Source organism: Gobius niger (assembly GCF_951799975.1).
Source record: "Gobius niger genome assembly, chromosome: 3".
Lineage (NCBI taxonomy): Eukaryota > Metazoa > Chordata > Actinopteri > Gobiiformes > Gobiidae > Gobius > Gobius niger.
The window spans coordinates 30933041-30946676 of record NC_136854.1 but is presented as its reverse complement, the minus strand read 5'-3'; the positions used below and the strand labels follow the sequence as shown (position 1 = coordinate 30946676).

The 13636-nt window shown below is 38.7% G+C and overlaps 1 protein-coding gene across 1 annotated transcript; it reads left to right on the top strand.

Annotated features, from left to right (window-relative positions):
• The first annotated feature begins 4508 nt into the window (after positions 1-4508).
• b3gnt2a (UDP-GlcNAc:betaGal beta-1,3-N-acetylglucosaminyltransferase 2a) lies at positions 4509-6953 on the top strand. The gene is made up of 2 exons (XM_079554029.1): positions 4509-5021; positions 6367-6953. Exons 1-2 carry the CDS (start codon positions 4606-4608, stop codon positions 6920-6922), a joined length of 972 nt encoding a protein of 323 aa, XP_079410155.1. The 5' UTR covers positions 4509-4605; the 3' UTR covers positions 6923-6953.
• The last annotated feature ends 6683 nt before the right edge of the window (positions 6954-13636 follow it).

The following is a 13636-nucleotide window of genomic DNA, read 5'->3' as shown; positions in this document are numbered from 1 at the left end:
AGGGCCCTAAAACTAAAATACAGACAATTTCAAATGGTCTATTTGGTGCAACATGCCCAATAGTCTTTACATTTGTTTTGGTGGCACAGTGGTACAGCAGGTTAGCGCTCATGCTTTACAGCTAGGAGGTCCCGAGTTCGATTCCCTCTTGGACGGGGCCTTACTGTGTGGTGTTTGCATGTTCTCCCCGTGTCTGCGTAGATTTCCTCCGGGCACTCCAGTTTCCCCTCCCACTAAAAATATGTACACTGAGAGGTTACAAGGCTACAATCCAGTGTGGCTGGTTCGTGCACTCTCTCCTGTCAAATAAACCAATAAACAAGCAGCTATCTTATCTTATAGTTTAATTTTCAGCACCTGTCTTGTTAAATGACCCCATCTTGATTTATGCATTTTTTGACAGTTATAACAGGGTTTATACAGGTGGAAGCAAGTTAAATGTAATGTACAGGATCCGGAGGTGTGGGTCGGATCACAGCTGATCCTTCTCATGGCTATCTATCCAGACCCATAAATCCTGCCACTTCCCGAACAGTTTTTTCCCCTCCGCCATCAGTCTCATGAACAAAAACAAGACCCAGTAGCTTAGTTACAGACTCTGCCCTGTTGGACTGTGTGGTGTATCCACACATAAATCACTTTATCACTTTATATGACGTTATACACCTACGCATCTGTAAATGTATTATCCCGCTGTGTTCTATGTCAATTGTTGTGTCTTACCATATTTTCCTTTTTGATTTTATCTTATTTTTTTAATATTCTTTATGCCCTTTTCGCTTTATAGTTTAAAGTTTTATAGCTTATTTTTATTAATCTAATTTCTGTGTTATATGTTTTATGTTGCACGTCTGCACTGAGAATAATTCATAGTTTGTGACCCTGTTCAAACAATGGCAATAACAACAATTCTGATTCTGATTAATGCCTCAGATGAAAAAATCAATTAAAACAGGGGAATAAGGGGAAACTTTGATATTCAAAACTAAATTGGACACAACAAATCACTTTTGAGCAAAAAAATGCGTAAAATTTCAGTCAGAACTGCAGCTGATTATGTTTTAGACCAGAGTTTTGACAAAAAATAGTTGAGCAATGTCATTGTTGTGGGTTTTGCCTGCTTTTAATGACTTTCAAGGCCTTCATTTTATTTGAATGTTTTTTATTGCCCTGTGTTATCTTAATTTGGACCTCGTTTTGTCCTTTCCTCGGTTCCTTCAGTTCATTTTGGCTTTGTCTCGCATAGTTCAGACTTTGTTTAGTTGCTACAGTGTCCTTCACTTGCCTTTGCCAGCAGTTTACAAATCCCTTAGTGTATGCACGCAGACAAAGAATATCATTTTTCACTGATTTACACCACGCCCGTGACATTTTCCACTTCATGTTGTAAATATGTTCCTGAGTGAGTTTCCTGTTTTGGCACAGACCTGTTTGGACCCGCCTTTACCTTCCCTGAAACTCCGGCACTTCAGTTTGACCTGGAGTGAACTTTACATTTCTTTATTGTGCAATACGTCATTTTATTCCAGGTGATACATGAATGATATCAGCTTGTCGGAACTCATAAAGCCATTTTATCTGTTGTAGGTCATAGTCCACATAGCGACTGTATTTGCCTATGATATACTTGTTTCGGTGTTTAATTAATTGAGTAGTGATGTAGTAGTAGTACTGTGTGTATGTGTGAATACTGGATGGGGGACAATGGAAGCAGCATAAAGCACATGGAAAAAGTCGCTGAAGGACAAAATGTGTTGGTGAACATGACAAAGAAAGATCGGATCACATTTCATGAAGCACTGTGTCCATTACACAGAGCCCCAGGGAGTATCTTATCTTTTCTTTGGAGGGTGATTGTTGCTGTTCTGACAACAGGTAATAGTGATGGCAAACAGCCCACTGCTTGTTTGGGTTAGGAAATATAAATGAGTAGTATTCAAAAGTGGGTTGAAAGGCCCAAATATTTACTCAAGTAAGAGTGACGCTACTTCGAAATAATCTTACTGAAGTAGAAGTTATAAGAAATAACCCAAATAATAACTTATGGAGTAAAAGTTTATGTCTAAGTCTCTAAGGGGCTTTGAATGGCTTTGTTACAGTTTTATGCGACAAAATATGATATGTAAAATGCGAGAATGCAGCGTGAGTAAAATAAATAAATAAATCTTTCTTTCTAAATGTTTTAGTGTTGATATAATCAGAAAAACAAAACTTACAATAATGTGAATTCGTCCTCTAAAATGAGGTAAAACAAATACTTCTTAAAATATGATACAATAGTACTAAACTATCCATCTGCAAACATGAAACCTTTAAAAGGTACAGAAATAGTCTTTGAGGAAAAGGTAACTAAATGAGTGCTGAAACTTAAAGGGGCTAGATGCAAGTTGCCCATGTTATCCTCACTACTGCCACTTCAGGTAATACGCGTAACTGCACCTTCTATATTAAAAGCACAGGCCAGCATTTTTACACACTGAGATATGTTCTTACCTGAGCTTAGACGAGTTGATGCGTACCTGTCTGGTCTTTATGCGTGCCCGTGGAAGAGCTTGGTTGTTTCCAACTTCACCCCCGTTTGGAGCTATAGGAAAATACTGGGAGATGCCAAATGCTAACAACATCTTTTGCCTTTTTGCGTGACTGAGGGCACGCACAAAGACCAGATAGATACTCATCAACTCGTCTAAGCTAAGAGTTATATCTCAGTACGTAAAAATGGTGGCCTGTTCCTATAAGCTCGTGCATGAAGGCAATCAGCCCCGAAGTAATACCTTTTTGAATGAGGATTTTAGAGGCAGTTGTGGTGAACAGGTCTGGGCTCATTCTACACCTTAGGACATTGCTGGAACATGTAGGAGAGAAATAAATACATAATTCTAACATTTTTAAACTCCAGTGAAAGTCTATTGAGGCTAGTAAGTATATTTTGTGCTGATAATATTCAGCATCAGTGTTGTTTGCGCAGTAACCTCTGGTCCAGAGCGGTAACAGACTCTTTATTCTGTTATGTGTTGATAAGATATGTATATATATGGATGAGTTATTATATCAATTGTTTGTCATCCTTGAGTGATTATTTGTGATTAAAGAAATAGGCCAAGAAACAGAGGACTCGCTGTAAAAAGATGAATGTGTTGCTGTTGGCTGGGGATATGTTGCTGTTCAGGAAAGACTTGCTGAACTGTGGATTTTGTACCATCTGAACCAGGTCTCAACGAAATCTGCTTAAATAGGGAAGTATCTAGTGTTACATCAGCTTTAATCCACCAAACCATTAACAGGACTGCACTTAACCTACAAATGGCAGTCAAAGTCCCAGTTCAACCAGGCCGAAACTAGCAGAGGGGGGAATAGCAGCCAGAGCATGCACCCACGGAAGAGCGTTGTTAGTTTATAGTACTTTTACACAACTAGAGGTAAACATTGATCACCCAAATAGCTGTTCACCTCATTTGGCTTCATTGTCAATTCTTTTTCCACATTTAAGCAAGGAAGAAGATACATTTAGATCAGTTTTGTTGGTCTTAGTTTTCAAATGAGACGTCACATTGGCCTATAGCTCTCCAGTCAAGAAACTTTGAGATTTGGGTAGAGTCGGCTGAACTGGAAAAAAAGCGCTCAGGTCAGGTGGGGGTGAAGAGGTTAAAGGGGTTAGATGCAAGTTCGTAATTTTATGCTCACTACTGCCATCTCAGGCCTTATGCGTAACTGCACCTTCTATATTAAGCTCATGCATGAAGGCACTTCGGACCCGAATTAACGCCCCTTTGAGTGACAGTGCAGGATTTTAGAGGCAGTTGTGGCAAACAGGTCTGGGCTCTTTCTACACATTAGGCCAAGGCTGATACATGTGGGGGGAGGGAAATACATAATTTTAACATTTTTAAACACCGTATAGTCCCTTTAAAGCACAAACAGGGAATCAAACCCTGAAACACAATTGCTAAAGCTATACTACAGAGCAATACTGAATTTGAACCCACAGAAACACAGGAAAGACGTGCACATAAAAACCACAACAAATTTATATTGGACCAACTGTTTCATGCAGCTTTTTCTTTTTTTCATGTACATTTGAGCGTCTGGTTTTCCTATACAAGGTCCTTTTCTGTGCCAACAATAGCTACTAGTCTTTAACCCCTCGGCACAACATGTGACTTTTAATTGGAAAGATGTGATTCCCTCCGAGGAGTGTATCTAAGCTGAAATTGACATTGAGGGCAACACATTTCCTCCAAACAATCTTCCAATGTTTCCTAATGTGGCTCTGTACCCTGGATTTGTTGTAAGATTTCAGATCTTCCCAAACTATACTATGATTTCTTCTCATTTTTTGTTGACTCTCAATTTCAATTGCAGGTCAGTAGACAAGCAGAGTTGCTGGTTTCCTCCAAGAAATTCCGGATGATCTGCGCAATCATGGCCATCAACATCGTCTCCTGCATTTTCCTGAAGCTGTCTCTGTTTTCTGAGCAAAATCCGACACCTAAAATCCATATCCCGACTGCGAGATTCTGGCGTAAAGATCTTGCCAGCGAATCCTTTTGGAACAGAGAACAACAGCGTCTCGATTTCATCCACAATCCGAATTTGAACTCTGCGATGTCTGCTTTGACGGAGCTGCCTGATTGGTTGATCGACACCACGCCACAGTCGGTCCCTTGCTCGCCAGATTTGAGGGTTCTCCGGCAAATCACGGACTACAACTTGCTTCCCAAGTTGTTCCAAGACTTCTTGTTGTACTCTCACTGCAAATCCTTCCCCATGCTCATAAACCAGCCGGCAATTTGTGAGGACAAGCCTTTTCTCCTGCTGGTCGTGAAGACGCTGACGCCACATTTTGAGAGACGACAGGCCATAAGAGAAACGTGGGGGCAAGTGGGAGAGATAGCCAACAGGACGGTGGCGACGGTTTTTCTGTTGGGGAACACTATCGCCGAGGACAACCACCCAAACCTCACTGCGCTGTTGAGACATGAGGCAGACATCCACAGAGATATACTCCAGTGGGATTACAGGTGAGTAAATACATACCATTGAGCTGTAGAGTCCAGACTCCTCTCATCGGAGTGGAGTATTGGTATTTTGGAGTATCAAGAAAGATTTGAACTGAAATTAACACTTGAATCTAAGCTTTGTGTTAGATGCATTTATTTAGAGGTTCTCAGATTCTGATAGAGGTACTATTTCATTTATTTATTTCCGAAGTAAAGCATCACTTTCTACAAATTCCAGTGTTGTATCATGCATGGCCGAAATGGGTGTTCGACTAAGACGTTTTAAAGGAACATAAATAGGACATAATATTGCGTCATCTTGAGGGCCAGAAGTTCTAAGATGAGACGTCGGTTTTGGCCCCTGGTCCTAACGTTGACGACCTGCTATATTTCGTCAGGCACAACATTAAATGGAGGCGGGGTATTGTGCAAAATACACTTTTTAGAGCTTTTAAGACCTGGAGCTGTGTTTCGAGCCACTTGCATCTCTTTGAGTAATCTTTGGATGTTCTCCAGCAATTACTCTTTGCACTGCGGTGGTCGTATGGAAGATTTTTTGTGTCATCAAAATGTGAATTTTTAACTGTCTGTGAAATGCTTCGAATCTTTTTGAAATAACATGTTATAAAACATGTTTTTTCAGTCACCACTGCTCATTTTTCAAGGGTTTTAAATGGAAAATGAAAAATTCACCTTTTAAATATTCACTGTATTATTTTTCAACACATCCAATTCAACAGTCTAAATTCAAAGTGTAAAATTTGTAATAAAATATTAAAATACATAAATACACCCAAAAAAATCAACACTTGAAATTCAGAGTGTCAAATTTGTAGTAGAAAAAAAATTAGGCTTACGGTGAGAAAGTAAGTGAAGCCACTGGATATTTAGATTTTCTAACCAACAAAGTTTAAGACAGTGATAAAGATGTGTTTGAGGTCATTACCATGAAGTCAATGTATAATTGTATAATTCAATGTATAATTGTCTCCTGTAAACGCTTTGTGACTATGTGTAAGGCACTATATGAATGAAGTTCTTCTCCTTCTCCTTCTCCTCCTCCTCCTCCTCCTCCTCCTCCATCTCCATCTCCATCTCCTTCTTCTTCTTCTTCTTCTTCTTCTTCTTCTTCTTCTTCTTCTTCTTCTTCTTCTTCTTCTTCTTCTTCTTCTTCTTCTTCTTCTTCTTCTTCTTCTTCTTCTTCTTCTTCTTCTTCTTCTTCTTCTTCTTCTTCTTCTTCTTCTTCTTCTTCTTCTTCTTCTTCTTCTTCTTCTTCTTCTTCTTCCCCTTCTTCTTCTTCTTCTTCTTCTTCGATCACCAAGTGCCTGCAATAAGCATAACACCCCCTTGTTTTATTCCACTGCAGGGACACCTTCTTTAACCTGACCCTGAAGGACGTCCTGTTTCTGGATTGGTTCAGTTCATTCTGCCCTGAGGCTCAGTTCATCCTCAAAGGAGACGACGACGTTTTCGTAAACACCCCTCGCATCATCAACTTTTTGGACCAGCTCGCGCCCCACGCGGTGCCCGACTTCTTCACTGGAGATGTCATAACCAACGCTGGGCCTCATCGGGACAAAAAACTCAAGTATTTCGTCCCCAAAAGCTACTTTGAGGGCGCCTACCCCCCTTACGCAGGAGGAGGGGGGTTTCTCTACTCAGGACAGCTAGCATTAAAGCTGCACGAGGCGACCGAGAAGGTGGTTGTGTATCCCATAGATGACGTGTACACAGGGATGTGCTTGACAAAGTTGGGTCTTGCGCCGGAAAAGCACCCGGGATTCAGGACGTTTGACATAAACACTAAACACAAAGACAATCTGTGCATTTATCGGAGTTTAATGGTGGTGCACAGTCGGACGCCGCAGGAGATAAAGCACATATGGACGAGGATAGTGCAACCAGAGCTAGAATGTCAATGATTTTAATTTAATTAACTCTTTTAATGCCATTCCTGACACAATCCTGTCCATTTACCCTGACATTTTTGGTCTGTGTGTTGTTATTATGAAGAGTCTATTTATAAGAATCAATTCTGAATGTTTACATTTTTAAGGAGCCATATTGCTTGTATTTTTTTTTTTACTATGTATAATATAAAGTAAATTAATATTATGATGAAAACTCTATAGAGTTTTGTGTCATGTCCGAGTCACACTATGTCGGTGACGAGTGTTGGGGAGAATGCTTTAAATCGTGTGATTAGGCTACACTTGCTACACGACTGTAACTTATTTATCACTAAAAGCACTTTGCAAAAGCCCACAGCTCTGAAGGACTGAGAAAAACTTTACCCAGGCTGTTAAAATAAAACTGATATTCATTGAGTATGTAGACCGACTCCTTTATTATTATTATTCTTTATTTATACAGGTGGTCTCTTGAGACTCAATGTCTCATTTGCAAGAGAGACCTGTTAAAACATACAAGGTAAATAACAGTCAACAATAAGACAACAGTGGAACAATTATACTATAACACAATACTAAGAAAATGTGTAAAACTTAAAAACAAGAGCAGACACATGGAGGATACTCCTTTACAAGGGATTTAAACTGATGGAAGGTCATGAGATCATCCACATAAAAGGTTTTCTGCGCCTCATTCCAGACATTTGGTGCGAAGTAGCAAAAGGCCTTCTTCCCCCATTCTGTCTTTACACGGTGAGACTCGAGAGTCAAACTGTCCTGAGACCTCAGCTGGTAAGCATTTGACCTGACATTTATAAGACTAAACAAATAATCAGGAAGGACACCAAGAAGAGCTTTATAAATGAACAGCAGACAGTGCTGCTCCCTCCTTGCTTCTAGAGATTGCCAACCCACTTTAGCATAAAGATCACAGTGGTGAGTCCTGTAACCATCTCCAGTGATGAATCTAATGGCTGAATGGAAAACTGCATTCAGAGGCTTCAACACAGATGCAGTGGAATGCATGTATATGACATCACCGTAATCTAAAATTGAAAGTAACGTAGCCTGGATTAACAGTTGTCTCTTATTAGGAGGGATACAGTTTTTGTTTCTATAGAAAAAAGACAGCTTTGCTTTAAGACACGTTCTGTGACAGAACCGAATGTTTTCTAGAGAACAACATACATTTAGTTTTCGAGGAATTCATCAACATTTTCAAGTCAGTAAAATTTTGTTGAACCAAATTGAAGTCATGTTGTATATTTTGAATTGCTTGTGCAGCAGAGGGCGACATAGAGTACAGAATTGCGTCATCTGCATATAAATGAATGGAGCTTTGTTTTAGGTTATCACCAATAGAATTAATATACATTGTAAATAAAAGTGGTCCTAAAACTGACCCTTGAGGCACACCCTTCTTAAGACATAAAAATTCAGACCGGTAGCCTTCAGCAACAACTGCCTGGGTTCGATCTGTGAGATAATTTCTAAACCAATTTCTTGCATTTAAATCAAAGCCAAAGAGATCAAGACATTATAACAAAATACAGTGATCTACAGAATCAAAAGCCTTTGACAAGTCAATAAAAAGAGCAATACATTCCTCATTCTTATCTAAAGCAAGAGCGATATCATTTATAACCTTAGTTGCTGCTGTTATGGTGCTATGCCCTGGTCTGAAACCAGACTGATGGGGACTTAATAATGAATATTTAGTGAGATAAGCGCCAACTTGAGTACTAATCAGTTTTTCCAGTATCTTTGCAAGACAAGACAGCTTAGAAATGGGACGAAAATTATTTAGGTCATTCATCTGTCCTCCTTTATGTAGGGGGAGCAAAAAAGCAGTTTTCCACACCACAGGGATGCTTTCTGTTTGGATTGTAAGATTAAAAATATGTGTCAAACTGTTTACAATGAAGGGTGCAGCTAACAGCAGTAACCGTGGCTCAAGGGTATCAGCACTGGTGGACTTTTTAGGGTCAATAGAGAGCAACATTTGTAAAACATCATGTTGAGTGAAGGGTGTCAAGGAAAATGTTTCAGCTGACTGACCATTATTCAATAAACTAACAACAGAAGTGGCAGCAGATACATTTTTTGAAGAAACAAAGTGCTGATTGAACACATCACAAATGTCCTTTTTGCTAATATAGCAAACAGAGTCATTTATAATTTCATTTGGTAAAAGAGATGCAGTGTTCAATGATAGTGACTTTACCGTTCTCCAGAATTGTGCAGAATTGCGATTAGTATCAGTGACAGTAGAAACATAATAAGTGGATTTGGCTTTGCGAATTGCCGAAATGCACCTATTACGTATTTGGCGAAACTGTTGCCAATCTGCTGGCAAATTGTTGGTTCTGGCTTTTACCCAGGCCTCATCACGATCATGGAGTAAACCAGCAATCTCTGGAGTAAACCAGGCATTAAACCTATTCTTCAGACGCAATCTCTTCAAAGGAGCATGTTTATCAGTGACATTATTAAATGTTTTTATAAAAAATTCCAAAGCTGAATTTGGTTCAGGGAAAGCTGTAGTTCTACCAATATCACTATAGTACAAGTCATTCAGAAATTCTTGCTCATTAAAATGCTTAAAAGATCTTTTAAGTGTTATTATTGGTTTTGATTTGGGTAACGTTGTGTTCCTAACACACCCAACCGGGCAGTGGTCACTAAAATCGAGGGGGAAAACACCACTGCATTTATAGTTCTGAGGTTTGTTGGTTAAAATAATATCCAAAAGTGTTGCCTTAAGTGGATCTTTGGGGTCAGGGCGAGTGGGATTTGTAATAAGCTGTGTAAGGTTTAAGTTACTACAATAATTTTTTAAGCTGCCAGATGCTTTAGATAACCAGTCAATGTTGATGTCACCTAGTATAATGAGTTCAGTGTTATTATAAGTGGATACTAGGTTGAAAAAATCATCTAGAGCGCTAATAGGTGCTGAAGGGGTGCGGTAAAAACCTATAACAGTTATTTTTCCTGAATTATTTGAACCCAGACTCACATCAAGAGCTAAGAATTCAAAACATTTAGACTTAGAGACATTTGAAATGACGGATACCGAAAAACAGTTTTTCACAAAAATTGCAATTCCTCCTCCCTTGGAAGGCCTATCACAGCGAAATACATTATATCCACTTAAGGAGATATCAGCATCTAAGACTTTACAAGACAACCATGTTTCTGAGCATACAAATATATCAGGAGTAGCTTGTTTGGCCCATAATTGAATAAAGTCCATTTTTGATAAAATACTTCGGACATTCATGTGAATCACGCCAAGGCCTTTTTGTGATTTAAAACTTGCCATATTAAAATCCAAAATAGAGTTATCAACATTAGACTGTATACCATTTGTTACAGGCACAACAGTAGGCCTAATGTCAGTTAAACATGTTACCCTTTTACAATTGCCACCATTAGGTCTACGATGCTTTCTAACCTGAGTAATCTGAGTTGTTATGTGAGAAACACACTGTGGCTGAGAAGCAGTTACAGAGTTGGTGCTTCGGTTACATGAGGTAAATAGTCATTTTGCTGGTATTTCGAAGTGGTGAAATGTGTGCAGCATATTACTTGCTAAGATCTGACTACCCAGACTATTTGGGTGGAGGCCATCCGGCTTAAAGAAGGAGGAACGATTCCAAAACAAGTTAAAATTGTCAATATAATTTAAATCCAGACTTCTGCATACAGATTGGAGCCAGGTGCTTTGGGCAAGGATGCGGCTAAAACGGCAGTCACCTCTGTTTAAAGTGGGAATGGGGCCAGAAATGTGATTTTAAGAAAGTATTTGTATATTATAGATATGTCCGGTTCACTATATTTAGATTTCCACTGTTGTGGGATTTTTGTGTAGAGTATAGAGTATGAAAATCCTTTTTTTGGGCGACCTTATAGTATAAGCAATCAGAAAAACAATGTTTCCATTTGCCCTTGTCATTTGGTAAAATTGTACAATTATACAATTTTTCCATTAGAGTAAACAGGGAGTTCTGGTCATTGCTAAGTAACTCCACGAAGTTTCATTTAATTTTTTGCCAAACTTTTTATTTTTTTCACATATCAGAGCAAATGGAAACATTACTTATTTAATAAAAAATGTGTTAGTGTTTGTTATAGCTTTGATACTCTCCACAAAAATCAGTGAAATTTCATTGTGAACCAGACTATGTGTGATGTCATAACAATTGAGTGGCTCTCTCTGCAATATACTAGTGTTATTCTTTGATTTATCCACTCATTTATACCCTCAAATCAAAGAGTAACTGTACCTGAATTCAGAGTTTCCCACAGTGAGTTTTCTAAAGTACGTATTCTAAATACAAAATCAGCAGAACAACTATTTGGGAAATTAAAATAATTGTAGGTGCCAAACTTTTAAAATCGGGAATATAACCTAGATGTTAGCTTGGACACTATATTTGATTTGGCTTAGTTTCACTAACGTACACTGTTTTCAACCAGAAATACATAAAAATCAACGTAAAAAGAAAATAAATCTTGAAATCATCCTGCAACATCCACTTTTGGAACACAATTGATTGGCAAACTACTTTCACTCTGATCTCATTCATTCATTCATTCATACAAAACAAAACACCAAGAACAATCCCCTGTATAGTCCCTGTAGCAACTTATTTTGGTAGTAAAATAACACCATACAAATTATTTTGGAGTAGCTCTACGATAAATGAACTAGTCAACAGTACCCTCTACTGGGCATGTAATGAACAGCAAGTATGACTTTTTTTTTATTAAAAGGATAAAACACCAGTCAGGTTTAGAGCAAGTTAAGATGGACATTTCAAATTATATTACACGCGCCGTACATGTACAATGCATTATTGTTTTCCAGTATCCGATTAATATTGATGCTGGCTTGCCTGTATAGTGTTCTAGTCTGCACTTCTTCCATCAGGCCAACGCTAAAATGAACACGCGCTCGTCAGTTCGGAGACGCTGCCCTCTGGTGGACACACGCGGCGCTGCAGTGAGACTAAAAGTGAAGTCAATCAGCAGAAATGACCTCCAGCTGCTTGAGAAACCGGAGGAAAACAACCGAGTGAAGTTTGACTGACGCTCCAATAAGTTTAGTCAGAATTTTACATTACAATATTACATTTTGAAACCGATGTTCGTGGTGAAAATGCCTCCCAGGAAGAGAAAGAAGAGGAGCTTTGAGGCTGTGGTGTTTCTGATCATGTTTGGGCTAAAGTTCAGTGACGCTCAGGTGAGGGTTTATTTCACCTTTGATGAACTACAGGATCAACACCTTTCCTGATGAAGTAATAAACCTTTCTTTGACCCAGAACTCGATGTTTTCTAAGCTTTTCTTGTAATTAGTGCCTTGACCTTAACTGCTGAATCTATTTTGGAAAAACCTGAATCTTTGTCACCATAACACAACGGATTTGACCATTTCTGAGTTTATGTTTTAGATATTTCTTCTGTAAAGTGTACTTTTCCTCACCCCCATCTAAGATTGTGGCATCAGCACATTTTTTAAAACTTTTGTTTGTTTGTGGCAGATGATCAGTGAAGAAGATTCCAGTCCATCAGGTAAGACACATTTTACCTTTTAGTACATGGTGAGGCTGGGGACATGGAGAGATGGAGCAGAAATGTGAAATTGTCAGAAATGTGAGGTCTTAGCTTTCAAATGAGGCGTTGCACTGTGGCTCTCGAGTTGAGAAGCTTTCAGATTTGCATAGAGCCGAACTGGAGAAAATGCGCTTGGTTAAGGTGGGGGGTAAGAGGTTTAAAATGTGGTATTCTGAAAGAGACAAAAGCCCCACATTATATCTGTATTGTTAAAGGTACATTGTAGAACATTCCAGGTTTTACAGTATGTTGCCATGTGATGTCACAACAGCAATGGTAAACATGTTCCTCATTAAACTGGTTTACAACACATATGGTGTCTCATGATATTGGACAATTTTGATGTGCAGAATCTGAAAATCGCATTGTTTTTGCTCGATCGGGTAAAAAATGTTTCCCCCTAGACCAAATTTTGTAGAATTGGTGTTGTCGTTCAGCTGTAATGTCCTGGTGCCTGTCCGTCCTACAATCAGGGGGACACTGGGGTTGGTTGTAACATAATTTGCATTTGTGCATATATTTTTGTACACGAAGCGGCGTGTGTTGGTGACAATTTATGAAAGCTATACCAGCACTTTAATTATTTGATACGTAAGTTCACGTCGTAGAAATGCCAAAAAATATGACTGTGGTTCGGTTTTAATAATGTACAGAAAGTAGAAATCATGTGCGTCATGGAATACAGAGAAAAAAACGATCCACAAAGCAAAACCTGACTTGACAAAAAAATGTATGTCATTTATAGATTCTGCGTTGCAAAAATGCTCTTAATTAGTTTTAGACACCTCATTATTTGTAACCCAGTGTAATCAGTTTGATTCTGACAAAGCTTTTTTTGGAGTGAGGAGCATTTGGAAGATGATAAAACATAATAAAAACTTGTGCTTAGCTATAGGTTGCAAAGAATAAAAGCAGTATTTCTTTGAATGCAGATGAGCAGGTGATGACCCTCCTATTAGCAAAGTTGACAGGTTATCTGCTCACAGTGAAGACGCATAGTTTTAATGGACTTGTTCACCAGTAAAACCACCAGAAATTAAATTAATGCTTGTGTTTTATCCTGTTGACTGGGTAAAATGTTAGATTAATAGTGTGAATGATTTGTTTACT